Here is a 27,919-nt window from a genome sequence, read left to right on the forward strand (position 1 = left end):
ATTCTTCCAATTGAGCTATTGGTCCATGAAAAAATTGGAAATTTATTTTTATGTAGGAATAGTTTAAACAAGACCAAACAGGATTTGCAAAAGAGATCTGGGCTAGTTGTCAATATTAAAACATTGAGGATCTGTTTGGTTTGTAGTTGGAATTGGAATGATCTATTTCTCCACCTATTTGGTTCAGACGGGAATTGGAATCAAAATCAGAATCAGTTGGAACGTATTCCCATTCCGAAGGGAGGGGAAGGGAATGCCCATTCCCTCAAATGGGGGAATGCCATTCCACCAGGAATGGGAATGGAATTCCAATTCTGATTCCAGACCCTTATTCCTGCAAACCAAACAAACCCTGCATGTAGCAACCAATAACCAATCAATCATCAATCTGATTTTTATGGTACCAACTACCAGCTCTACTTAAAACCCTTAATGTTGATGACTTGGGTTAACATAACAAAGGAACGAGCACCACATTTGTCATTTTCACCCAATTCATTTGCTTGACTGTTGAAAACAAATAATTGCAAACATCAACATTCAATCCAATTTTCTTTCTTCCGGTTTTTACCAACCAAATACAACATCTAGCACCTATAGTCCTTTTTTCCTGACTACCAAGGGTCAAGAACAATTATAGTAACCTTTAATTTGCCTTGATTCATCTTTCTAATATCAAAGACAATACCTCAATGCAGATTTGAGATGAAAATGTAGCTCTAAGGGCTTGATAAACAGCACTAAGCCATTCCTAAGCCATTCCAGATTTCCAGTAAGGGAGTAAGGGAATTTACATCAGGAGAAAACATATATGGAATTTGTATAGCCAGCGGCAGTGGTTAGTCCTTTAGGCTTAGTTTGGAAGGAGTACAAATACAAATATGTAGAGTTCCAAACCTTGTATTTTGTATTATTTTGTATGTATTTGTACTTTACATATTTGTATTCGTACTCTTTCCAAACTGAGTTTCAGTTTGGAAGGATTACAAATACAAATATGTACAGTACAAATACATACAAAATACAAGATTTTATGCTCTACATATTTGTATTTGTACTCCTTCCAAATGGAGCCTTAAGGATAATTATTAGAGAGTAAAAGAAGAGTATATAGATGTAAGAAATCATATTGTTCTTAAAGATCACATAAACCCATACATTTTAAATGATACTTCGATCACACTTTACACAAAACCAAGAGGTTTCACACTGGGAATGTTTGTTTCTTCATATGTAGTGGTCAAGTTTGTTTCTACAATATGTAAACTACAATGACCAAAAAAAAAAAAAAAAAAAAAAAAAAAAAAATCATAAAAGCATGATGATAGTCCTCTACTTCTAGGACTAACAATATTCACATTTGTTTCTAAATGTGAAATAGTTACTTTTGACTTTTTTCAGTTAAATTATCCACTGTATTGCACTGGCCAAACCTTTTATTGGCATGTTATTTTTCCAGTATTCAGTCAATCAAGCCCTTTGCAGTGCAGCATTTGGCACTTCAGATCTAAACTTGTTCACAGGCAAAGTATATACCATACTAGTTCTCCCTCACATTATTACCTTTTTCCCTACTATGAAGCTTCCCGTGCCTCTCCCATGCCCTGGTTATTTTCCAACTCAATGCCTTGAGCTTCTAAAAGCTGCTGAGCACAGAGGGGATTCTGTTCACATTCATTATGTCCATTATAACTAATTGGCAGAGGGACTGGTGTGTCATAGCTAATTGGCTGTACTCTTCGGCTTTGCATATACTGCCGCCTTCTCTCTCTTTCACGATTTCTTTGCTCTTCAGACATCCGTGCCCGGCGTCTACGCTGATAGAGACGATTGCGTTCTCGTATCCGCTCCCTTAATAGAAAATTGTTGTCTGATTTCAGAAAAGATGAGGGGAATTGTAATTAGTATGAGTGACAAAAGAAAACATATTGGTGATTTAAGGACAACTAATCTAGTCAATATAAGAATTTCAGAAGACAATACTAAAGAGAAGATGCTGTTAAATGCTTGAAGGTTCACTAAAACCATATTCTAAAAGTGTAGGCAATGATGTAGAGGGATTGAAATGAAGAACATAAAATGTAAGGGTGTAACAAAAGAAATGACACTTTAAATAGCATATACATCAGAATTTCTCAAAATTGAAACTGTCAGCTAAGCAACAGAATTTAAATACCTGAATAGACAGTATAAAGCTTATACCACCACTTGAATGTTAGCTGCTAAACAGCATAGAGCTTTTTCTCCAATCTTTTATTTAGTTGTTGGTTTATGACCTTTTCCTTGCGACTATAACACTTCTATTAACTAATTTAAAACATGCAGGTTACATTGCAATTTACATTATCAAATTGTAATAACCTTTCATGTTCATGTTTCCTAGTGAAAATAAATGCTCAGGTCGATTTATTTATTTTTGGTAAGTAAATGCCCAGATAGATTTTATCAACTTGTTATAACAAAAGTAGATGGAGTAGAACTAACACATGGAATTTAGACTGCCAATGAACGATGCAAGCTCTGGGAGTGTTGAGCTGGGCCTCAGCTCCTTTTTTTATTTCTGCTAAAAAAACTCACAAATTGAGCCTTTTTCCTAAAGCCTCCTTGTTAAGCTAAACGACCCTGGCTAATTTGGTATATCCCAAGGTTAAGCAAGTATATCTTGAGCCTCCAAGATGTTGATAAACTGATAACAGCTGCTCAGTTTGCATGATCTTGAATTTGTATGGTCAAAGATCAGTTCAGGACTTCAGGGGGCTTCATAGATATTCCTAATGGACATGGTGGAATCACCTAAACTGAACTTTAGATTATATTAGTACTTGAGAGAAGTCCTAATCAGGTCCGAGATGCAAACCTAGTGGCATCTCAGGCTTCTTTATATCCTCTGGTGCAAGCAAAGTATCTTCATCAATCAAGTCATTCATATCCTCTATCTGCGGCGATAATGTGCTACTAACATCAACCACGGGAATTTCCCTATTCTGCACTGATCTCTTATGAGAAGTGAAGGAAGTTTGTGGGTTGCAAGATCTCTTTGCTTTGATCTGCTCTGTCAAAAGCATGAGAATTAACTAATATTTCTGAAATACTAATAAAATAATATGTTCACCACAAAATAGAGGAAATAAATAACAAATCAACTAGAAAAAATAGCATAAAATAATGACAATATATAAATAAACTAGTGCAAGTTACAAGAATACCGCAATAATCTCAAAATTTTGAAGTGATGAATCAATTTCAGCAGAATGGTCAAGGCATTCAGAATTCTCTAAGGAAGAGAAACCTGCAAACAGAAGGTTGCGTTCTAAAGAAGATCTGGACTCCCTCAAGACCTGAATTAAGAGTTGCACATCAATCCTGATGCAGCAAGATCAAGGAACACTAGATAAAATATCTTCGAATGAAAATAAATGAACTTACTGCTTCTTTGTTCTCGTCAAAGAAAAACGGTTCTTGCAGAAACACCGAACCACCAGGTTTAAGAACTTTGGCTAATTCTAATAACCAGAGCTGAGTGTGAAAACCGGGCTTCTCCGAAATTGAGACTATAGTGGACAATGAAGAAGATTCAAAATAAAGACTCCCTTCTGGCAATATGACAATAACGAAATGGATAAGAAAAAAATAAATCTGGGTACTAAAAATCAGAACTCTTATGCCACTGTACATATGTTGCACTACCAGTACAATCAAAAGGGAAAACTAGGTATTCTTAGCTATCTAGCCGAAAGGAGCAGAAGCGAAGTATAGGTTAATTACACTAAACTACAGTGAATGAACCATCAAAACCCAGAGAAATGGTTAAAAAAAATCAAGAGATGTAATGGAAAAGCAAATGGGTAAAGAAGTAAGATCAACAGATAAAAGAAGAAGAGCTTAAATCCTTCAGAAAGTGAAACACAAAATGAAGAACTCTAGGGTTTAGAAAGAGAAAGGAAAAAAAGAAAGCTGACCCAGAAGAGATGCTTGAGTGATGATTCTCAAATCCTTCGGCCCAACCGAGAAATGGTGAAGTGCCCATACTACGACAGTTGCGTTGACGAATATGGAGTCAGTTATAATTAAAACCCCGTCCTGAAATTCCATGCTTATGTCCTTCGATTCCCTCTGCGTTGCAGAGTGCAGACCCAGACCCAGACCCACAGGATGAGAGAGAGGGAGCATTAGAATGAAAGCGAGGTTCAGGAATTGGAAGAGGACCCACAGACGTACAAACGCAAAAGCACACTCATGATTGCTTGTCTCAATTCTCAAAATGGAGGAGGGCTTAAAAAGATGTCTTTGTCTTCCATTTCGTTTCTTCCGCTTCATCAACTGTTCTGTATATATAACCAACTCATCCAAGTCTTCAGTCTTCAGTCTTCCAACCTAACCTCCCCACTTCACTTCTTAGTTCTCTCCCTCTCTCTCTAGCTTACTGCGGTAGTTGGTCGTATCGTATCGGGTGATTCGGGTCTGGTTCTTTTGGTGTCTTCTAGATAGCATCAAGACAACGTTTATACTCAAATCGAAAAAAAAAAACGCTTATATACATATATACCCAAATTTCAGTTCAGCAATCGACCCGACTCACATTACAGCTCTAGGCGCCAACCTGAACTCCTAAATTCAACACGTTACATGTTAGAAGCCCCTGAACCACAATTTTGAGTCATCAATAGAGTTTGCTTTGTTTCTCACATAGTTTCTAGGCTTTCCGCGTGGGGCCCACATTGTAAATCTAGAAGCCACTACATGAAAATCCCAATAATTTAAAAATTGATTCGGAGGTTAAATCGTTTTTATCCGGGTCACAGGAAGGACTGTGCTACATCAGCACAAATAATATATACAAACCATGCATAAATATATATTTTATCAATAAGTAATGTATTAATTGGGTGATGCGTGGTACAAACTCCGTAGGCATCGTGGAGGGTTCAACACTGGAATATTGTACTAGAGGGTTCAAAGTATCAGGAGAACTCCGATACAGCCATTACAGAGGGTGTAGGGGCGTATTGGGATTCTGACCAGTTCAGGAGGTGGAGGAGCCTTAAACTCACCCCCTTGAACCGGTTTTGAAAAGAAGTAAAAAAAAAAATGTACCGATACACCCCTACCAGCATATCGGGCATTATCGATATTTACAACCTTGCTTGGTAGTTGGTACAAATTCTGTAGCTTTTGCTTGCTAATGGCTAATAATGCCACCTTTCACATGTCCCACCATGTCTGTAATGGCTAATGACTTGAAAAGAAGTCCATTGCTCTGTACTTTCTGGGAAGCTTGCTATGCGCCACATATAGGGCAAATCAAGGCATGTCACCTACACCCATGCATCTTCCATGGTTGATCTGTAATAACATCATTACAACAACAAATGATCAACAAGAGACCCACATGGATCTAATCCCTGTTTCTGGTCAAATTCTAAGAGTAGCCTACTTGACCTAGTCTGTATGTGTATTATTGGGATCGTTTGATTGTGCTGATCTTTTGCTTTTTTTTTTCTCTTTTAGAATGATCCATCTCGTGGTAGTCCTGGTGTTCTTTATATGTGACAGCTTAGGAAGGCACCTAATTGGCTAATTTCTGTTACGAAGAGGGCAACCTTATAGAGTCATTGTAGCAAAATGGGATTTGCTCCTCACAGAGCCTGCCTCACACCAACCTCACAACACATGGCAGCCATGCATTGGAAATTGGAAACATCTTCCTATTAATAATAAAATCAAGTACGAGAGATGTTCTCAATGCACGGCTGAAAGCGCTGAGGTTGGTGTGAGGAGTAAATCCAGCAAATCCGGATTCCATTGTAGCATGTCTCTAAAGGACATTTAGGCCAATAAATGGAACATGTAGGCAACGCATGGATTCAAATACAACAGTTTCATAGCATCTCTCTCTCTCTCGTTTGGCATTGTCCCTTGAGTTTGACTACATTCCTTGATCCAGTGGCACCCCTTGTCCCACTGAGTCTCTCCATTGTTCACTCACCATTTTGATCTGAATGTATAACTGCACACATGCCTTGCCTGGAATTAACAAAAGTAACACCGAGCACAAGAGTCTTCCCGTTCTATGTAGCCGATGCTATTGAATAAATTTTTAAAAAAAAAGCAGCTTTTGGAATATATATATATATATATATATATACATATATTCTTACCATAAAAACTTAGATTGCGTGTCACAGTCTCCTTGGATCCATTATAAGAGAAAAAGGACAATAAAACTGGAATGGGTGTGTTTATGCCAACCTGGATTGACATTGAAGGACAGTTAAGTTTATATCTTTTCAAGTCAGGGATTCTGACCCTATTTAATTTTCTGCACAGTGGAGACTGGCACTTTCCATGCATCACATGGGAGTTGGACTGCCCATCCATTCAGAATCATGACAACCCCAAGAGGGCCACCTAAGTCAAACAATATTTCCATCTTCCATTGTAGGTTTATATGATTATCTTACCTGGTCTACTTCAATCTCATCCTGGAACTTCCTTGCAGCCACCCAAGATGTGGTAAATATAGAAGCTCCATTACAATATCTGTAATAAAAGAATAATTTAACTTTTTTAAAATATTATTACTAAAAGCCTAACTTGCTAAGGGTGAATAGAAATGAGCAAGTACTTGTCTCTGTTAACAATGTCTATAGCCTCCTCTAAGTTTCCAGCCTGTATGTAAGTGGTAACAAGAGAAAATTTGTCAAAGCATCTTCAGTTTTAGCCATGGGGATCTTTGACACTTGATAAAAACATGAAAATACCACCAATAATTATCATACCTGCATACAGAGTAGGACTGGTCCAAGCATTACCTCCTGTTCAAACACCACATACAGGGTAGGTCTTGGTAATTACATTAAGGTTTCTTAGGGAATGACCCCTAAAAATATTATGATCTATAATAACTCCTGATCTATAGGGAGTCTTCAGTTGCGCTTCCTTCTTCAAATCCTTGTCTGCTCCAAATGTACCTGGGGTACCCTTTCCAGTAAAAGAAGTTTGGTGTCGCCCTAATCCCCCTAAAGTGGGTGCTTTCTCTTAGGAGGTGTACCATGGTGCAATCAACACCTGTGATCTGATGCAGAGGAAGAGACCTGACTGGTGTCTTTCACCTAATTGGTGCTGTCTGTGTGAATCGAGTGGTGAGACTGCATTTCATATTCTCATCTCCTGCCCTGTTGCTAACAGCATTTGGATTTGGTTCGTCAATCTTTTTGGTTGCAGTTGGAATCCCCCGGTGAGTTTGGTTAGGCTATGACTCCTCTACCTTCAGCTGGACAAAAAAAGAGGGAGAGCATTGTGGAGATGCACAAGGGCAGCAGTGATTTGGGTGCTGTGGGAGGAAAGAAATTCGAGAATTTTTGAAGAAAAGAAAAGAATTGGAGAGCATAATCAGTGGGGATGACATAATGGTGACCTCGTGGGTAAAATCTCTGGGACTGTTTCTCAGCTTTCAGTGGGGATGACATAATCAGGAATTGGAGAACAGTTGCTTCCTCCTCAGCTGTAAAACTGAAGGTTTTAAGGGATTGGGACCCTCCCCCCCAATTCAGGCTTTCTCAAATTAAATTTTGATGGAAATAATTTTGGTAACCCAGGAAGGTCTGGAATTGGAGGTGTGTTAAGGAATGACAAGGGGTTTGTAGTGGGGATGTACTCAGGCCCTATTGGAGTCGGAGATTCTACTACAGCTGAAGGCAGTGACCTATGGGATACAAAAAGCAATGGAGTTGGGGGTAAGGAGGCTAATTGTAGAAGGTGATTCTAAGGTGGTTATAGGCTGGCTGAAGCAAAATGGAAAAAAAAAAAAAAAAACCTGGTTATTCAGAAATGAAATCAAGAAGGTTAAAAGAATATCCAAGCACATGCAGCTGTCATTTCAATGGACTCCAAGAGAAGCAAATGGATTTGCAGACGAGTTGGCTAAACAAGGGGCTAATAGGGAATTTTGTTTCTGGGCTCAGTTGTAAGGCTGAAAAGTTGAAGTTGTAATTTGATTTTAATTTCTAATGAGGTAGCCGAGGCTACCCATTTCCTGTAACTCTTATCTGATCTTAATGAATTCTTTCTTTATTGATTAAAAAAAAAAAAACTCCTGATACAGGGGTAATTCTTTTTGATAAATGTACTCCTGATACTGGGGTAATTACCCCTCACCCAAAGCACCCCTGCTGCAATCTTTGGTAGCATCAACTCCCTATTTAAAATGTGAACCCCAAGGGTTCTAGTTTGAATCCTTCTGTAAAAAACCCTTACTATTATCATTTCAATCATTTTTTATTGTGATTCAAATAAGTTTGGCTTGCACCTAGTTCTGTACTTTGTCATGTCTTCTTAATTTTTTTTCAAGGTTTTAATAGACCTGCTGGAATAAGACTTGTTTAGGCTATTTAAAACCTACTTAAAGGTATTTTGAGTTAATTTCTCATCATGCTAGAGAATAAAAACCTATTCAGGGACCTCACCTAACAGATTAAGCTTTTAGGTTGAGCAGTTCCTTGAAATGGTATCGAAGCCGAAGGTTTGCCTGGACGCAAGTGTTGACAGATACACATGGTGACTCCAATGGCTTTGACAACAGAGCATCTTATGATTATAGGGCACAAGTGGTAAACATTGTTGTACTAGTAAGTTATATAGTGTATGTATATTTAAAATCCTTTTTTAAAAAACAGAAATTATTTTATAATTTATGATAAGGCTAATGGTTCATTTGGATTCAACCTTCTCTCCAGTTTACAGTATGACAGTTAAAGACAAGTATAAAGTATTGGATGATCATGAAATGCATGCCTTTTTCATCCTTAAGTTGGATACAGGAGCTCATGAGCATGTAAAATGTAATTAGGAAGCATTTGAGTATTCAAAATTAAAAAAGAAATGCCAGAATTATGTTTCATTTTACTTAACCCACAAGATCAAGCAGGATTATGGTCTTTTTATTGGTAAGTTGGCCACTTAGTTCAATAAAACAAGCACATGTTTAAATTTTTTATACAGGAAAATCTTGGATTTAGTATCCAAGACAACAGAAAATCAGTACCATAAAATATGGCTCATCAAGTAGAATCTGGTAATGACATTATAAAGCTATGGAATACACTAGGATATAAGCAAATACCATGATATTTCTTCCATCTAGAATAAGTCTAGCACCACTTTCAATGCCACTGGATCAACTTGTATATGTGTTCCTTTGCCTGTACAAACAGAAAACATGCCATGATTTTTATATACAATTTAGGTTCATTTCAATCTTGTTCCCCTCCAATTAGAAATTAGTTCCAAAAAAAAAAAAAAAAAAAACAAATCTTCTGAACTATATTTATGCACCAGTTTGCTAATCACTGGACCAAGGTCTGCACCAGGTTCAGTTCCTGCATTTACTTTAAGTGCATTGGCACGTTCCACAAGTTCTTTCTCCCTTGAAAAAGTATAAAACTTATGTCAAGTAATTCATTACAGAAACCAATTGAAAAAATACTTCATAAATAAATGTTTGACAAACGTTGTTCTAGCCTCACATAAATAATAGCTTAAAAATCATACAAAAGGTGAAGACACAGACTTGTAACCACAATGCACACACAAACTTCAAACTTCACATAATAAACAATAATTCAAAGTCAACAAAAGCAAAACCAACCAAAAGAATACATCAAAGTGATTTATTTAACAAACCATAGTACCATATTTTTTAGCCTCCAACAAAAATAGCTATGCTGAATGTCATACACCTTTGTCCTGCTGCACCAAAACCAGTGGAAACTAGAGCACTCAAAGTAGCAACCATGCTTGCATCAGGCATGATAACTGCATGGTTTTTGGTTCCCATATAGGACTGGAGAGAAAAAGAAAGTTAATGAATTCATAATATAAATGTAAAGAAGAAATCAAGTTTATTGGCCTTAGAAGAAAAAGACTGCTTGCACATTACTAACACAAAGGAACAGTACTTACTTGAGCATGCTTCCCTCTAGCTGCTGCTCTTGCACCTTATATGCATGCCATCCTTGAAAGGAAGAATCCATATAGAAGTCAGACAACAAAACAAATCATATCCCAGTCCAACAACAGAGAAAGCTGAAAGCAAGTGTGGTGTTGTCTTGTTGAAATTAGAATGGTAGAAGACAACATGAACAAATTTTCAGCAATTGTGCAGATGGACATAAGAGCCTCCAAGATTAAAATTTTTATACATTTTCCATCCACTGATCAGGTTTAAGAGCCTCCCATCTTTTATAATTCACAAAGGTACTCTTGAAAATTCATGACATACTCCCTCCTAGTAAGCAACCCATTAAATTGAACCTGGATGAATGCTCATCAAGATATCCACGACCTTAAACAAAGTTTATATAGTACAATAAATAAAAGAAAATGCAGGGGTTGCAAGCAGGGGCCCTAGGAGGAGTATTAGGGGACAACAATGAAGAGATATGCTTCCAGTTGCTCATGAAATGAACTGGGTGATTCTGCTGGAGATATGGATTTCAGGAGGGTCACCATCAAGGGTGATTGACAGATTTTGATATGATAGATGAGGGGCCATTGCCTAGATCCTTGGAGGGTTGGTTATCATAGTAGATAGGTTACACCTCTGGTTTCCGAATTGAAGCCCTTGTTCAATTGGTTATCAGACCAGACCAGCTAACTCTATTACCAACATACCTTCAAGAGAGGAGGGTCTAATTTGGGGCATTAAATTCAATGTTATGGTTTTGTAACATCTTGTATTAAGGGCCTACTCTTGGGCGGCCATCCCAGTTACCTCAGCTGTATAACATGGAGCTTTGTATATAGACTTACAAGTTATATCCAATCTTTTAGTAGGTGATTCAGGCAAATCCTACTTTTCATAGAAGGGGCACAAAACCTATTAATTAGTCAACAATGCATGTTTTGAAACAAATGTGCCCTTAATATTCATCATTATTTTTTAAGGTAAAGTATGCATTGCATATTTTTTTGTAAAAGTTTACAAGTATATCATGTGTATAATCTTATGCCAGGGCTATCTAACCCACCAAAAAACAGCATCACACGAGTACCATCTTTGCACAAAAAGAATACCATAGGAAAAGTAAGAATTGAGGGATACATCCCCAAGTAGTTATGAACCCAGAGCCAGGAATGAACCATCACCACATCCTTTCTTAGCACCTCATCATAGCTGCCCTATTTTCAAATATTCTAGAATTTCATTATGCCAAAAATATTCATATAATTGTAATAGGAATAGTGCTCCACACCACCCTGCCGTTTTTTACTAAGGTTCTGATCCTCCATCCCAACAGCATCTCAAGTATAGATTTTGGGCAACACCATCTGTAGTAGACGAGCTACAAGAAGTATGCTTAAATAGATTGGTTGAAAAGGGCAATGACATGTAGATTGCAGTCTCCACCTCCTTGTGCAGAATAAACAACTTTTATTCTGGAACTGGATCTCCATATTTGTTATTGTCCCTTGTAAGATACTTGGCTAGCACATCTGTCTACCATAAAAGAAGTCATTGTTGGCACAGGGGGCCCAAAGTTCCTTGTACAAGAAACAAACATTTCTAGGGCTGCCAGCTGTTTAAGAAAAGATATTTCAGTGAAGATCTCAAAGACGTCCAAATTTTAAATTCTGGACCCCTGTGCTTCTGGGAGGGGAGATATTCATCATTATAAGCAGGAATTCTTGTCTTTTTACTAAGAATGTGCCTGGTTTATCAAAAATGGGATTGCCCAAATCAGTCCCCTATCTTTATCTAAAGACATTTTTGTTACCAATCAATATATGTAAGATGGATTGTACGTCAACCACTTTGCTAACATACTTATGGTGATATATAAATCAAACCACCTTGTCAAGCATCAATAAATTCAAAACATAAGATAAAAATTACCATTTTAAAAGATGACTTGGGCACTCACCTAGGCAATTTGACTGAGGCACTCACTTTTGGTGCCTAGGTGAGCACCTGAATCAGTAACAACAGGCACCACATCAAGCAGCATACTAAACCTGACATAAAACACACACTTAAAACATTGTTCTATATTTCTTTATTTTCTGTTTGAAGTTACTATTACATATTGTAATGTCTGCAGGCAAATACTACTATACATTATTGTCTATGTTGTGTAGTTATTATTTTGTTTTGTGGAAAAACAAGCCCGGGTGTTGTTTGCAAGAGAAGATTCACAGATGAAGAAGACAAAGGAGACTGAGAGAGGATAAAAGGAAGAAGAAAGTGAAGAGAAGGGAGGTTTACACTTACTCTCCTCCTCCTAGAGGTAGCTCCATTTGCATCAAAAAAGGTCATTAAGGGCTGCTCTCTTTAAGCACAGCCCTGATTAAGCAACTTGTTCAAAATGGTTGAGCATAGAAATTTCTCTTTTTAATATGTCTCAGACTTTGGATACACCTAGAATCAACTTCATCCTTACAGACATACAGAAGTAGTGCCTTACCTCAAGCATTAGGAGGCTTTACCACTTTAGTGGCACCTTTCACCTTATAATAGTGGCATGCATATAGAGGGATAATTTATGGTAATTAACTTCACTTCAAGTCTATGAGCATGGCATAAAATGGTTTAATCATAGAAGCATCATACAGAGACAAATGCCAGAATGAAAAGCTGGTGGAAGTACTTACCACATTTGAACCAAAAAATGATAAAGCCTTGATATCGCTATCATCACAAATTTCATCGACAATGTCCTGCAAAAATTATAATTTAAACACAAGCTCTCACAGAGATAAAATAAACATGTTCACACTTCAAGACAACACATTAAATTAATAGTAGTAATGAATGAACTGTTGCAGTCATGATGTCGTTCTTAAAGCAGAAAGAGGTTGCTTAAGAGAAACAGATAAAATATTCCTTATCCTCTTAAAACAAGGTAAAAGAATGTACATAAGAACTAACTGAAATGTGAAAGCAGACGCGTTGTTGCCATGAATAATATTTAAGACACCATTGCACAAACCAGCCTCCACTGCAAGTTCTGCTAGTAACATAGAAGCCCCTGGACAGATAAAATAGAAATATTAGATGTAGTATTACAAGTTGAAAATTAAAAGGAAAAATAAGAAAAAAAAACATGTTGTATGGAAATGAAAGACTAAAAACCTATTAAATTCAACTCAACTGAATTCAGCCTTAACCCCCACCCCCCCCCCCCAACTATTTGGTAATACAAATCTTGCCCCGCGATTGTGCTCTATCCATTTTGATTATGTAGTTTATAAGCATTAAAGGATCATATAGTTGAATAACATTATAGAAGGATAAAAGATTTGATGAGTCCAAATAAAAGCTTAAGCCTTTCAGCTGGTAGAACAAGATACTCCTGAAGAGTTTATACTACAAAATAAGAATAGTGTTTGGTTATGCATGTAATCAATAGCAAAAAACACTAGCCTAATCAATACAAAGAATTACTTTCATTAAGAAGAACTTGTTGATTTGAAAAATAGGTAAGGGATATAATCCTAGGATAAGGGAGCAAAGAATAAAAACCACGGACAGGATACTCCCTCAAATATATGGAAACATCCCCAATAAACAAGCAGTTCCGAAATTCAGATATATTTGACCATTTTTAGTGTACCTATATTGGCATACCTACATTGACACACCAGCTACCTTTTTTGTTTAGATTGGCAACCCACTAACTATAAATGTGAAATACAATAAATATGTCAATGTCCTTTAATGTCTAACAAGATCATCCTATTTATGTTCAAAATTGATCCTCCTCATGTCCTTGAAATATTTCAATGCAAGTACCAAGTCCATAAAATGAACAAAAAAATTGGCACATTCCATGAAATAGACTGGATTTGTTATAAAAAAAGCACCTATTTCTTTTTCCCCTTAAGGAAGTGAAGAGTATAATCTTCCATAAAATGGCCTTTGACTCTAAAGTTGATCATTGGCCATGATTGCAAGCTACTGAACTAAGAGAAAAATCTCTCATTCCACCCCATATATGAAAAGGAAGAAGCTCCATATCTTCTTGGAAACAATACATGTAAGAACAAATGGTTGGCATCTTCTTCAGCAGCACCATAAAGGATGCACTTGCTAGCTAGGCGGATCTGTTTAGACGCATCATATACTTCATGGAAACTTGTGCACTTGATGGACACTTGCATAACATATAGATCACAATTATCCTAGTTCATGTTACCAAATTTCAGAAAAGGACAAAAAACAATCTATCTATGAGTTATTTATAGCTCATACATGTGCACAATTTGCATGTCACATCTAAAAAATCAAGGGGATTATATGAGTTTAAAACTTATAATCTGATGTATATGCTTGACTACTGACCATTGTGGTACTAGACCATCTAACCCTTGAAGAAAAGAAGTTTCTAATAGGTAATATCAATTTGAGACCACTGATTTTGGGGCCTGAGATTCCAAGGTACAATAATTAACTAATCTTCCTATTTATTTATCAAAAAAAAAAAAAAAACTACCCTTCCTGACAAATAAGTGCTTGCAAATAGAAGAATAAGGAATAAAGAGTTTGAAATAATTCATGCACATGGTTCAATTGGTTAACACTGTAGAGCAACCAAGAACTGGCAAGGTCACATTAGGTTGGAAGGGCAGAAAGTCACTTGGATCTTTCTCCAATGGCTTTAGGACAAAAGTATTTCCACATGTAACTTCCATTGGGAACATCTGTAGATATCATAAAACTGATACTTATAACAACTTTTCCAAATAACAAGGAAAAAAAGGCTTCACAATACCATACATACCATAGGCATATCATGTGATTACAAGCATATGCATATACTACAAAAAATTAGAAGAAAGACATCTAGAGACTGTTCCAGCCTCAGCCTAAGGTGGGATTTTATTCCTTTTACCTTCAAACTAGAGTAATGAAATTATCCACACTAGCAGGTAAGCATTATTAAAGACCAATCCGGCCATGCACTTAAGTGCAAAAAAAAAGAGCAAATAACTTAATCCAAAAGGTGAAAGGAAAAAAAAAACAATAGCCATACCCATAAGGGAATCATTACAGGAAAGCTGAAGGAGCATATCCCAGCGCAAACACCAAGTGGTTCCCTAATGCTATACATATTAATTCCATTCGACTCATTGGAAATGAATTCCCCCATCTGCAGAGTTGCAACTCCACAAGCTTGTTCCACCAACTCTGTCAAAGGATGCCAAAAAATCCATAGATAGCCAGCCATCAAAACATGGACCAACACCCTAACATCTAACCAATCAATCTTCTTATACCTAAAGCTATTAAACCAATAAGTAGGAGCCCCCAAATCACATAGTAATGAGAATTACACTAACCTAACCCATGAAGCACATCATCACGAGCATCCTTCGAAGTCTTTCCATGTTCAACAGCAATATTCATGGCAAGCTTATCCTGTAGACAATTATATTAATTCTTTATTATGGAATGAAAAGCACATACAAACTCATACTTTATACTTACCGTGTCTCTACGGATGAGTTCTTGGAATTCTTTCTTGAGTATGGAATGAAAAGCAATATAATATACAAACTCATATTTTGTACTTACCATGCCTTTAAGGATGAGTTCTTGGAGCTTAAACATAATACACTGGCGGGTAGTAATGGATGTTTTTATCCATGAATAAAAAGCTTGTTTTGCTGCAGGTCAAAGGCACTAGAGAAACCATTTCTTGTGTTTCCTGGTACTAATAGACCAGAGAATCACTTGAACTAATTTTCTGCAACTAATAAAAAAAAAAAAATTAAGATTGGAAATTCAATAGTTTCTCAGTCTTAGAGGATCTACAACAGCAACTGAAGCAGTGGCTTTTGATTCCACAAATTCTGCTCCAATAAAATTCCGGATATTTGGCTACAATTAGGTTAAAGGCATGTGTGTGTGTGTGTGTGAGAGAGAGAGAGAGAGAGATAGAGAGAGAGAAGGATCACTCTTGCTTTCATTTGTATGGTTAACCAGTATCCATAAGAATGACGCAGAATACAGAGAAACCATGCAGACCAAATTCAAGAAGGGCAAAAAAAAACCTAAGATATCATATCCTTTTTCACATCTGAAGACCAAATTCAAGCAAGAAAACCAAGGAATCTTATTCTTTTAACATTTGAATGTGCCGGAGGGTATCTGTGGCTTGGACATGCCTCCAATCCATAGCTGTTGAAGGTGTGCATTGTTTCAAGCTTTCCACTGCAAAGCAAATAATATTTTGACCACATTAATTTTAGAAAACAAAATAGCAATGAAGAGACATTTTTAAAGGGTTTTCAATCAAATTTATCATTTCCTCATCAAAGGGGAAAATGGAACGTTTTCCATATTATTCAAACTTCTGTAGTGTAGTCCTAAATTCTAATGGGGGCACTCAGGATCATATCAGTAGTCAGCACTTGCTTTGGTTTTCATATTTACACTGCATAATGCAATGGATCCATGAAAAAAAAATATGATTTATTAATGATTATCATCAGGAATTGATAGAACCAATGGAGTTCAAAAGACAGGAGAATATATGGCAGTCTGGTTGAGACATCATGTGGGCTATCAACTGAGCTAAATCAGGACTAGTATGCACAGAATTCAAATCTGGTTGTTACATAAAGACAACCATCAGTGCTAATCATAACCATATTATCTGTACATAAACCCTCATTTCATATAAAGTTTAACTGAATTGCATCTAATATAATTAAGAACTGGATACTTATATGTAGTAAATTAGTATTTAATTAAATTAACATAACTAAATAATTCTTCTCACAAAATGCATTCAAAACACAGGTTTAACTGCAGGGGAAAAGAGGGACAAGAAATAAAAGTACAAAATTAATAATATCTTTGTTATTTTAAAAAATCTAAAGGTGTAATAATCTTTTTAGAACTAATAAATGCAATAACATAGAAGTTCAATAATCTTATTTCTAGGGACTTTTCTAACTATGTTTTAATTCGTGATAGTTAGTCCTTGCCTAGGCAAAAGCTCTCCTTGACAGACCTAATCACCCAGACTTCACCTGGGAACCCTGATCAAGAAAAAAAGATAATAAAAACTAAAAGTATCTTTTCTTTCTAAAAGGAAGCTTTTTACTTGCTTTTACCAGCAATTTATTTCCCTAAAAGTTAACAGTTGTATTTTAGTTCTAGTCAACTAGGCAAAATCTAGACATTGCATGGGCAAAGGTCCACCTTGACAGGCCAATGTCCCTTAGCCTTGAGGCACTTCATACACAGTTTAAAGAAAACCATTGGATTGGAAAATTTTATTGGGTTCATTCCACATGAAATCCTAGCTTTAGAGCTTGGCTCTCTTCCATCAATACCAAGAGAAGTGACTTCATGTGGTGGATTTTGCAGGGGACCTAAAGAATTGGTTATAAACCGTAGGCTATTCCATCACGAAACTATAAACTTTGCCATAGCAACATCATTATTTTAGACACTAGTATAAGAGCACATGCTATGCACGTGTAAATAAAGAGCAAATATATAAGTTAACATTATATTTTCAAATTTAACTTTTATGACCACCAAAACCAAGGCAAGTATCCACTTTATATAGTACACGTGGTCAATTTCATTACCCTATTGGATACTTTTGGAATCGTCATTACTTCAGACTCAGTCAGTTGGGCTTGCATTTTACAAGTTACAACCTGAACTGTCTAAGGACACAGTGTTTGCACAATCAGGCTAGCTCCAATCTAACAATATGGAATTAGGAACTAGCTTGGTTATGTTTACATCAAGCCCCTCTCTTGAACATTGCAAATTGCAAGTGTGGTTTTCTCTTCCCAGCAATTTTCCTTTATTTTTACTTGTCTTACCTATCTCTCTGGTGTGAACCCTTAACCACGTTTTTGGCCTTGGGTTGAGTCCTGAACAAGCTCCAAGAAGTGTTTTCGACCCACTGCCGGACCAATTGACCTGTTACCTGGCCAGAATTTTGGGTCTATTTCACCACCATAATGATTGCCTGCAAAAAAAAAATGTCGATTCGGTTAATGACCCAGTGACCTGGCCAGTTGAACGGCTGAACTATTTGACCCACTCAGTTGGTCACAGGTTAGATATTAATTCTCTTATTTCCTTTTTTTTTGTATTTTTAGCCATTTTTCATCATTAATAAAAACTGTTTTTATGTATCACACTTATATTTATGATGAATGCCACAATTGTTGGCAACTAACAGTGAGGTAACCTACCCCAGAGGGGATGCACCATAGTAAAACTCACTCCTCAGTTCCATGTCTCATTAGATTTGGGCCCAGGTAAGCAGGTGGTTCCAGACCCAGACCAACCAAATTTTTGGAACTAATTATCAATGAAGAAACTGATAAAATCCATTGTTTTATCAGTACTTCATTAATGTTTGAGAATAGAATAAACTACATTCTGGGTTATGCCAAAGCACCCCCTACAGCTTAGGCTAGCCCAGCTACATAACCCTTTTTGTACATCATTTGCTCACAGTTGCATGTTACATTACTAGGACATCACCCCCCAAGTAATTCAGTTTTGCAAACTCCTTGTCTTGCTAATGAGTCAGCCAACGTGCTGGCTCACCTGTTAATCCAAGTAATTGTTATTATAGTTTCCCTAGACAAGATGCTTGCTTATCTTATGAAATGCTTATATTCCCAAGAGCTCATGCTGTTGTTTTTTTTTAAACTATGACCTCAAAATCACCTTCTTCCACCACATCTCTGTAGTTGAAATTTTTACCCAATCTTAATCCATGTAGGACTACCAACAACACAACCCCTGTTAAGCCTCCTTCCCCAGTTGGACTGAACTAAATTGCCAAGATTATACATTCACTATTTCTATACATTTCTCCTATCTTGAATTTCCTGGATTACCAAGTCTACAACCATCATAATTTTATGTTTACTGAAATTGATAAATCATACTTATCCGGGGGGGGGGGGGCTGTACAAATTCTATTGCATTCTTATAGCTAATAATAAAAGGAAACAAGTGGATTTGCTCGCTCTCTTCCCATCCTATAAATTTCAAGAATCATATACTTGGACGTTTATTAGTTTTCGCTAATCAGTTCCAGGGTTGAACCCAATTCCTAATGAGTCTTAAATCTATGGCCTAGGTTGTACCCAATTATCCTCGGGTACAAAATTTGTTGAATGTAGACCCAAACCCTACTAATTAGAACCAAGTATGCCAGGTGTCCACGTAATCAGGAATCCGTCGCCACCCCCTACACAGTGAGATATTCATGCTAGACTGATCTAACCACTCTAATGTGATTATGAATAGCACATGGTGTTGCAGATATTGTTGTGCATAGGGTCACTGATAACTAGACCTGTTCATGGGCCGGGCTTTGTATATGTATCAACAAAATACACTCAGGCCTGAGCCTGAGCCTGGCCCGACCATCGGGCCTAAGTCTTGAGCCCGAGCCCAGCCCTTACATAAAGCCCGAAGCCCAGGCCCAAGACCAAGCCCGGCCAGAAATTTGAAAACAGAAGTTTTTCTTTTTTTTATTCAATAAAAAAGTTTTTTATTTATATTAAAAACCTTCAAAACTCAAAAATAATAAACATCTCACTGTTACTTGAAAAAAAGAGAAGAAGAACAAAGAAAAAATATTGTATATATATTTATCAAGTCAGGCTCAGGCTCAGGCTGGGCTTTTTCGAGAAAGCCCAAGCCCGGCCCGAAAAAACAGTTGGGCCCGATGCTTTAGGCCCGAGCCCGAGCCCACAGGCCTAAGATTATGACCAAGCCCGACTTAATAACGGGCTGGGCCAGGCCACCCGGCCCATGAACAGGTCTACTAATAACAAAGATAAAAGACGATTAAACAATACAATCAGTCAATCAAAACAAACACACAATAAAAAACACAAGAATTTATGTGGTTTCGCTTGAAAGCCTACATAGATACAGATTTTTAGAAAATGTTCTCGTGGCTCTCGATGAACAAATTGTTTAAAAATAGAAATTTCAGTTCCTCTTTTTGTCTATGATACCCTTTTTGTAAAGCAGGGTTTGGAGGTATAGGACTGCAGGGGCAGTGGCTGTAAAATCCCTATGTACAGCAGCTTGTTGTACATGTTTTTTTCTTTATTAATGATATTATACTTTATCTTCTCTCAAAAAGAAAGCAACAAGAGGACAACTAATCTCTGATCTGAAGGATTAAGAATATAAGCAATCTAAAACTACATATAGGCCCTTATACTATCTACCCAGTGCAATCTATAATTCCCAATCCATCTCCACTTGAAAAAACAAGTATTGGAGAAACCTAAAACTGTGCAACCGGGCTAGGATCTTAGCTATTATCTAATATCAACAACCTACTGAGCCCAAATAGGGAAAAAATTGGTCTCTCCCCCATAATTGCTAATAGCCCCACCAACTCTTTATAGTCTCAGGTCCCAAATAGAGGACACCTTTACCCTCTAACCACACCATCTATCAATAAATTTCTGAAATTATCTCCAGTCTATATTCAATGTTCAGCAACCACTTATGATAGTCATGATTTGATTGCTTACATTGGACATAGACTAGAACTTCTTCCTAGTCTATAGCCATTAGGTAATGGCCTTTTAAAAAGATGATTCCTTCATCCCCTAACCACAATATCTTACATGACTGTACAATAACTACTTGAAGTAAACAGATCTCAATCACCCTCTCTCATGTTCCCCTATAGCTTTATTTAAATCATGACCCTAATAGAATACTTGAAATTACAAATTGGAAAGAAAAAGCTGCAAAATGGAAACGATAACAAGAAATGATAGGTGGACAGAAGACCCAGCAGATTTTATAGTGGTATTTCCTCCTCCTCCTCCTCCTCCTCCTCATCATCATCATAATCCATGCCTTATCCCAACTAAAGGGAAATGTGTTAGTTATTAAACAAAGTACATGCACAATCAAGGTTCAAAATTTCGATATGATATGCCCCGTATCGGGCGTATTATATCGTATCTTTTGGGTCCTGATACGCCTGTTTACAGTATCACAGGTGTTTCGGGACCCCACTCTTTTTTAATGAAAAATACATGTATTTAACTCCCCAAAAACCAATTCTTGAAAAAAAAACCATGTTTCCGCGTGTATCAAAGTACCAATACGCCTCTGCCAATACACAGAGGCGTATCGATATTTTGAACCATGTGCACAATATACCTTTTTTTTTTACATTTGTTTATGCATTAGGTATATTTAACAACTAAATGCCTTTTATAATGCCTCATGTGTAACGCCATCTTTCACCAATGAATCAACTCATAACATACATTCTCTAAGAACCCATCTCAACGAAGCTGACAAGAACAAAACCACATCTTATCTTTGTAATCGGTGAACCGATCACAATAGCACTAAGGCCTCTCGGTTTGGCTGATCCAAAATCGTTAATTGAGTGGCCTTTAACTGATTGTGACCTGAAATTCTTCTTGGTTAGTAGCACGTCCAAAACTAAAAACTTTTCTTTATCTTTATTTGAATCAGTTTCTCCCACCAGTCCTCATGGAACATCAAATTGTGAAACCATCCTTTTTTTCAATATATCGGCAACAAAACAGTGAATACGGAAATAGTGGAACCATCTCGACACGTAACGGCACTCCCAACTCCCCCCAGTCGAGAATTCCGAGTTACCAGCATAGACTCACTGAATTGAGCTATTCAGTTGATGGATAATCAGTTAAGTAGTTCTCCAAGAAAGCCATACTCAATCAAATTAAAAAGAAGAAAGAAAAAAATACCTCTTTTATCTTTCTCTTCATTATACATGCATCTCGGTTTCCTTTATGTAATAAGAAAATGAACGGGAGTGATGAGAATTAAAGCAGTAACCACAATACAAAAGTCTTCCCTTAGTATAAAGCAAAACCCTAATTAATTCGTTTCTTCTGTTTCTCATACTTTTCTCCTTATGGGTCACAAATGTTAATGCAGCTCTGTAATTGAAAAGCGTACCTTCGCAGGGTCAATACACACTGCACTGCACTGCACCGTGTCAGTGAAGAAGCCCTTCTAGTCCAATTTCACTAATCCTGCAGAGATGATCTGCCTTTTCACTAACGAGGCGACTACAGAGAAAGAGGGAGAGGGAAATGCAAAATTAAGTAAGTATTGAAAGCAAGTTCAGAGCTTCGAGTTCGATGGTTTTAGCTTGGACGTTAGCTTTTGAGGTGGCACCGGACAGACCCAGAAGGTTCAACTCCAAATTCTACGGAGTGGTTTGCGTGGGGAATTCCGTGCTGTCAAATTTCGGCGATGCCACACCTACAGAACTATTTTCCTGTACGCTTCACAAACGCAATATACGTCATATATCTTGAACATTTTGTCTCTCATTCCGAGTTCCACTTTCCAACCTCAACTGCCGTACCGCTTTTCCATTGCATGCCTTACATCATCATATGATACACCAAGCATATGTGTGGAGTTCGGCTTCAGGGCAAAGCCCATTGGAGTTGCTTTTACTGCCTTGTATTCGGAATATCTCCGTACTTGTGTGTTTTATTGGAAGATATTCTCAATGCACCTTGCAAAAAGATGGTAGAAGTATCTTCTGTGAGACGTGCTAGTCTCCACCGATGCCGAGACCAGATCTTTTCCTCACGCATGGCGCCTCACACCATACGGGAGATGTTCCCAATGCACGGTGGAATATGCCTGTGAGGTCGTGTGAGACGCCCTGAGTGAGGAGCAAGACTCCAAATGAGATTTCAATTCTATCATGCCTATCGTTGAGTTCCAACACCAACAATAGGTCTCTTTCTTCCCTAGAAAATTGATTACCTTTGAAAACCCTTAGGCTCCGTTTGATTTGTAAAAAGATTTGGATGAGATGGGATAGAATAGGAATTTGTAAAAATTTAACTTTCCATTGTTTGATTTTATATATAGGAAAATAAAAGGAAAAGCATTGATGGTTCTTCGGCAAAAAAGCACTGTTGGTTCTTCGTTGCTGCCCAGTTCTCTTGCCACCGCCATGTAATCACAAAGAACAAGGTACAAGGAACAGGGAAGCACTATTGGTTCTTCGCCAAAAAAGCACTCTATTGGTTCTTCATTGATGCCTGGTTCTCTTCGCCGCTGTTTGGTTCTCTTCGCCGTTGCCTGGTTTCAATAGTCACGACTCACTAGAGAGGCGCGGGATCACGCCCATGTAATCACCGCCTCTCCCTAGTCATCTGTACTCTGTTTCCTCAGTCCCCACCCTATGAGCAGTGCACCTCCTCTCCTTCCAATAGTGTCGAGTTTCTCTGAGCAGTGGCAATGGACAACAGTGGAGAAATGAAGTTTCCCCAAGCATTGATGGAGATTGGAGGGCAGGAGGGGACCTACTGAGTAGCGGCAGCGGACAACGATGGAGAAATGGAGTTTCCCGAGCAGTGATGGAGATTGGAGGGTAGGAGAGGACCTACCTTCACTCCTTCCGAGCAGGAGAGTAAGGCAATGAATAATAATTTTTTGAGTTTTTCCACCGGGGTCTTGGTGCGACCCCGATTCCACGTTTTAGAATCTCGCATCCCACCTTTTTCTCATCCCTTCCCTCTATTTCCCTCAAAACAAGTAAGAGAAAAGGGAATATCATCCCCATCCCACAAAACCAAACAGAGCCTTATATCCTCCTCCTTGAACTGTGAACGGTGAGCTCTGGCAGTGGACGACAGGACCAATTGAATAGAATAGTTCGAACGACGACAATAACTCAGACGGCGACCTGTGATCTTAATAATCTCTGTTAGTGTTAAGCATGAATAACTCTATAGTGGAAGCTAATTTAAATCGATCGTTTGGTTTAGATTTCTTGTGATTTTTAAGTATTTTTGTTTTTATAGCATAAATCCAATAAACTCATATTAAATTTTGAATAAACCCTAATTCTCTCCACCCAAAACCCTTTAGAAATACAACATCGAAAGAGAAAAGGATTTTTACAGTCATACTCTTTGTAAATTTTGTAAGATGCTATACTCTTTGTAATTAGGGATTTCTTTATCATTTTTCACTTCTAAGATTAAACCATACCCTTATAATTTAAGTAAAGATTTCTTTGTCACTTTTCACTTCTATATCAGTTATCCTGTAACTTGTTAGCTAGATTGAATGATGACTTATGTTTGACTTTCGTTCAACTTTTATTTTTGTTGTTTCAAAAATTGCAAAGCTAACTTCACATAAATGCAACAACTACATACAATAAAAAGAATAACAATTCCAAATACCAATGCATCTTTACTCTCCTAACAATTTCAATCTCCTTACAAAACTCTTCAACTTGTACATGTAAAACCTGAAACCACTCTTCTAATGCTCTAACTTCACGCTTCAATTCAATCAATCATCCTTGAATACCTTGTTGAACCACCCTTTGGCCTTTGCATAATATGATCTGGGTCCTCAACCTCTCTATCAAATGTTATTGGGTTGCACCGAGAAAGAAAGTTGCACCCCTCATTCTTCGCATTTCTCTACAAAACAAGATACTCAATATTCAATGATAGTAAATCCACCATAATTGCAAAGAAAAAATGAATAATATTCATACATTCTACTGAATAAAAAGCAAAGTTGGGACTTATTTATTAGCATGTTTCTAATAACCTTTCCATTTTTTATTTTGCATTGATATATATATATATATGGTGCTGTTTTAACATTTTTCCTATAATATATCTTTTACACTGCAAGAAAATTTCAACATTATTTGTGAATCTGTATTATTTCATGTGGAAAATATCTTTGAAATTAAATTTGATTTGCAACACAAAGCTTTTACACTAGTTTCCATGCTAGAATGTAAACATTTTTTGTCTAAATATTTTGGATTTTAGTATATAGAACACTGATTTCCAAATTTGAGCAAAATGACTTAGGGAGCAAAAATATCATCATTATTTTAATATTCTCTAGAAGTAGTTAAAGAAAAAAAAAACAGGGAAAAGCAAATTAATCTATTTAAGAGGAAATTAGATGAAATGCCAAAACCAAGAAAAAACATATTATAAAATAGAAAGAAGATGAAAGAACAGAAACCACCATAAGTCGTTTATCACAAATTTACAAATTAAGAAATCGTTGACAAAATATTCCTTAACATATTCAAGATCTAGGTAGCAATAAAACAAACAGGCAAAAAATTCATACAAATAAATGAGGAAACTGATTATCAAAAAAAAAATGAGGAAACTAAATTAATCCAGTGAGGTACGCAAGCTTGCATTTGAACAAATGAACCTTAAACTAACCAAAGTGAAATAGCTACAACCCAAAATAGGGAGTATTTAGATGCATACAATAGGGGTGGGTTTGAGCCGAGTTGAGCGGACTCCTTGGTTATTTGAACTGGGCTCGTAGAAATAGTATTAGGTTGGAGTTCGACTAGTAAAAATAGTATGACCTCGAGTTCCATTAGATTTAGAGATTTGAGCTCGGGCTCAACTGGATTCATAGTTCGCAAGTTTAAGACTATAAGCCAAGTTTTTTTGTTGAAAAATAAAAATTATATATATAAAATTATTTTTTCAGACAAAAAATTAAGAATTATAAAAATTATTTATTATTATACATAAAAAATAAAAATATTATTTTATATATATATATATATATGTATATTCATATATATTGACATGTATATATAATAAAAATTATTTATGTAATACTAGACTAATGAACCTCACGAGTCGAACTTCACTAGGTTCGACTCGAAAGCTCCGTTTAAACCGATCTCGAATAACTCGTGAAAGATTCGACTCGTGGATATAATAAAAGTTATTTATGTAATACTAGAATCGTGAACCTTACGAGTCGAACTTCACTAGGTTCGGCTCGAAAGCTCTGTTTAAATTGATCCGAGTGTGAAAGGCTCTACTCGTGGCCACCCTTATGCATACAAGAAATTGAGCCATAGAGAGAAAATAAGCAAAAATCTTTTCGTCCAAACAAAATTTGGGAGCAAGAAAAGTAGACAAAGAAGAGAAGTTGATTATGTCGGAGAAAGCTTTGGGGTTTACTGTAGAAGAAGAAGAGGAGGAGGAGAAGACTAGAGGGAGATGTACCCGGTTATGCCGGAGAAAATATCGGTGCATGCTTTCTTGGTTTTCGGTGAGGATGACCTTTCCGTCGGAGTTCACCGCTCACAGTTGAGGGAGGAGGGTATAATAAGGGTTTTCAAAGATAATCGGTTTTCTGGGAAAGAAAAAGACCTGTCGTTGGTTTTGGATGTCAGTGACATGTCTTAACAGAATTGAAATCTCATTTTGAGTCCAAGACTGCCGTTAGTTTGGACTCCCGATACCTTTTCAAGAAAGAGGCTGGGCTGATGCGTGGAGGCTTTTTATTGGTGGGGACTAGCAAGTTGCTCGTCCAAGGGACTAGCAGATGTGGACTCCTGTGAGACTACGAGCATCTCGTCACTTGAGGTGGGTCCAGTAAGAACTGCATTTTTATAATATAGAATTTAAGATATGATTTTCTAAGGTTACCAAGAAAAAAAAATGTATATATGCTCAACATTTTTATTTTGTGTTTAGGATAAAGTTTTGTGAAAATTCTCCAAAATTTTATATATTGTTAAGAATTTATTCATTGACTTAATTCAAGAATTCAACAAAAGGCATTCAACCCAATTAGTGAATGGGTTCTTTGCAAGCAAAAAATCTACACATAGGCCCAGTTGGTTTTTAGGATTTTGAAGGGAGAAAGTTGATTAATGGGATTTTGGTTCTTATTAATTAATTTATCTTCTTATTTCACAAACGTGTGGGAATTACAGCAAAATTGATTTTTCTGAGTATCACTTATTTGGCTAAGTGGTACCTTTCTTAGACTTAGGTAAGTTGAGTTTCCCAAGCAAATGGTAAATGAAATGATAAATAAAAATGCTCAAAAATGACACTATAAGATACATTTATCCAGGTAAATTACACGAAAAAGAACATGAGTAAGAAGATAAATTAATTAATAAGAACCAAAATCCCATTAATCAACTTTCTCCCTTCAAAATCCTAAAAACCAAGTGGGCCTATGTGCACTTACCTAGGTATGGAGGTTTCTAAAAAATGAACAGTGCCATATTGTTAAAGCATGGGAATCCAGCTTTATATTGGAAACTATTTCCTCATGATGAATTTAAAGATATTTCCAGTGTATTAGGGTTGGTCATCAAAAACCGAAAAAATAAAACCAAACCAAAAATTCCAGTTAACCGAACCAATCAGTTTGGTTTTGGTGGTATTTTTGAAAAACCGAAGGCACCGGTTTGGTATTTTTTGAAAATTTGAAGGCACTGATTTGATATTTTTAAAAAATTGAAGGTACTTGTTTGATTTCGATTAACCAAATCATGAGCACCCCTACAATGTACTGCTAGATGTTAAGTGAACAATGTTCTTGCTTGGAGGAGATCTGGTCTCACCCAATTAAGCATTCACCACTACATGGGGTTGAGTACATGAGTCTTGTTCCACCATCTCACTTTGGTTTGTGACATATCCATGGTTAAGGTATCATTAGATTATAGGGGTTTTTATAGTTCAGTCCACCCCTAGGGTGGAGCTAGGATTTCTAGGGGTGGATTGAATCTGCCCGTGGATTGATGTCAAGTTCACATACAGGATGTGATTTATAAAGGAGGGGGGGGGGGAGGGCTACTAATAGACTAGGAGGGGGCTGCAATTCAGATTTCTGAAGTAGATTGCAGTCCACTTACTTATCCCTAGATTATAATCCCTCAATTTTGCATTATTCCATGGCTTGGTTATTCTAGACCATTCAATTTATGAGAAATCACCTTTTTTCACTTAATATACTTTAACAATGACAGACATTGAATATAATGAAATGGTGAAATAGGATTTATGTAATCCACCCATATAGTTGAGACAAGGTGGCAATCGCGGA

General features: G+C 36.9%; 2 protein-coding genes and 1 pseudogene across 3 annotated transcripts; all 3 read right to left on the reverse strand.

The window, feature by feature from the left end:
* Nucleotides 1-1,185: 1,185 nt before the first annotated feature.
* Nucleotides 1,186-4,632, reverse strand: LOC109113901 (anamorsin homolog 2-like). The gene is made up of 5 exons (XM_019197456.2): nucleotides 3,960-4,632; nucleotides 3,427-3,593; nucleotides 3,207-3,338; nucleotides 2,858-3,047; nucleotides 1,186-1,870 (listed from the first exon to the last, which is right to left on the reverse strand). Exons 1-5 carry the CDS (start codon nucleotides 4,315-4,317, stop codon nucleotides 1,575-1,577), a joined length of 1,143 nt encoding a protein of 380 aa, XP_019053001.1. The 5' UTR covers nucleotides 4,318-4,632; the 3' UTR covers nucleotides 1,186-1,574.
* Nucleotides 4,633-5,301: 669 nt separating this feature from the next.
* LOC148791259 (methylmalonate-semialdehyde dehydrogenase [acylating], mitochondrial-like) lies at nucleotides 5,302-9,835 on the reverse strand. Its single transcript, XM_088888137.1, has 6 exons — nucleotides 9,738-9,835; nucleotides 9,334-9,424; nucleotides 6,780-6,815; nucleotides 6,626-6,669; nucleotides 6,462-6,540; nucleotides 5,302-5,343 (listed from the first exon to the last, which is right to left on the reverse strand). The coding sequence occupies exons 1-6, from the start codon at nucleotides 9,833-9,835 to the stop codon at nucleotides 5,302-5,304; spliced, it is 390 nt and encodes a 129-aa protein (XP_088744263.1).
* Nucleotides 6,697-22,397, reverse strand: LOC104595533 (methylmalonate-semialdehyde dehydrogenase [acylating], mitochondrial-like; annotated as a pseudogene). The gene is made up of 13 exons (XR_016076140.1): nucleotides 21,983-22,397; nucleotides 17,845-17,993; nucleotides 15,572-16,210; nucleotides 15,337-15,415; nucleotides 15,030-15,184; nucleotides 14,634-14,697; nucleotides 12,926-13,025; nucleotides 12,649-12,714; nucleotides 11,922-12,012; nucleotides 9,961-10,012; nucleotides 9,690-9,841; nucleotides 9,334-9,424; nucleotides 6,697-9,200 (listed from the first exon to the last, which is right to left on the reverse strand). The product of XR_016076140.1 is annotated as a methylmalonate-semialdehyde dehydrogenase [acylating], mitochondrial-like (transcript).
* Nucleotides 22,398-27,919: the final 5,522 nt, after the last annotated feature.

The sequence above is a fragment of the Nelumbo nucifera genome, chromosome 5, assembly GCF_055504915.1.
Source record: "Nelumbo nucifera cultivar China Antique chromosome 5, China Antique-T2T, whole genome shotgun sequence".
In the NCBI taxonomy this organism is placed as follows: domain Eukaryota; kingdom Viridiplantae; phylum Streptophyta; class Magnoliopsida; order Proteales; family Nelumbonaceae; genus Nelumbo; species Nelumbo nucifera.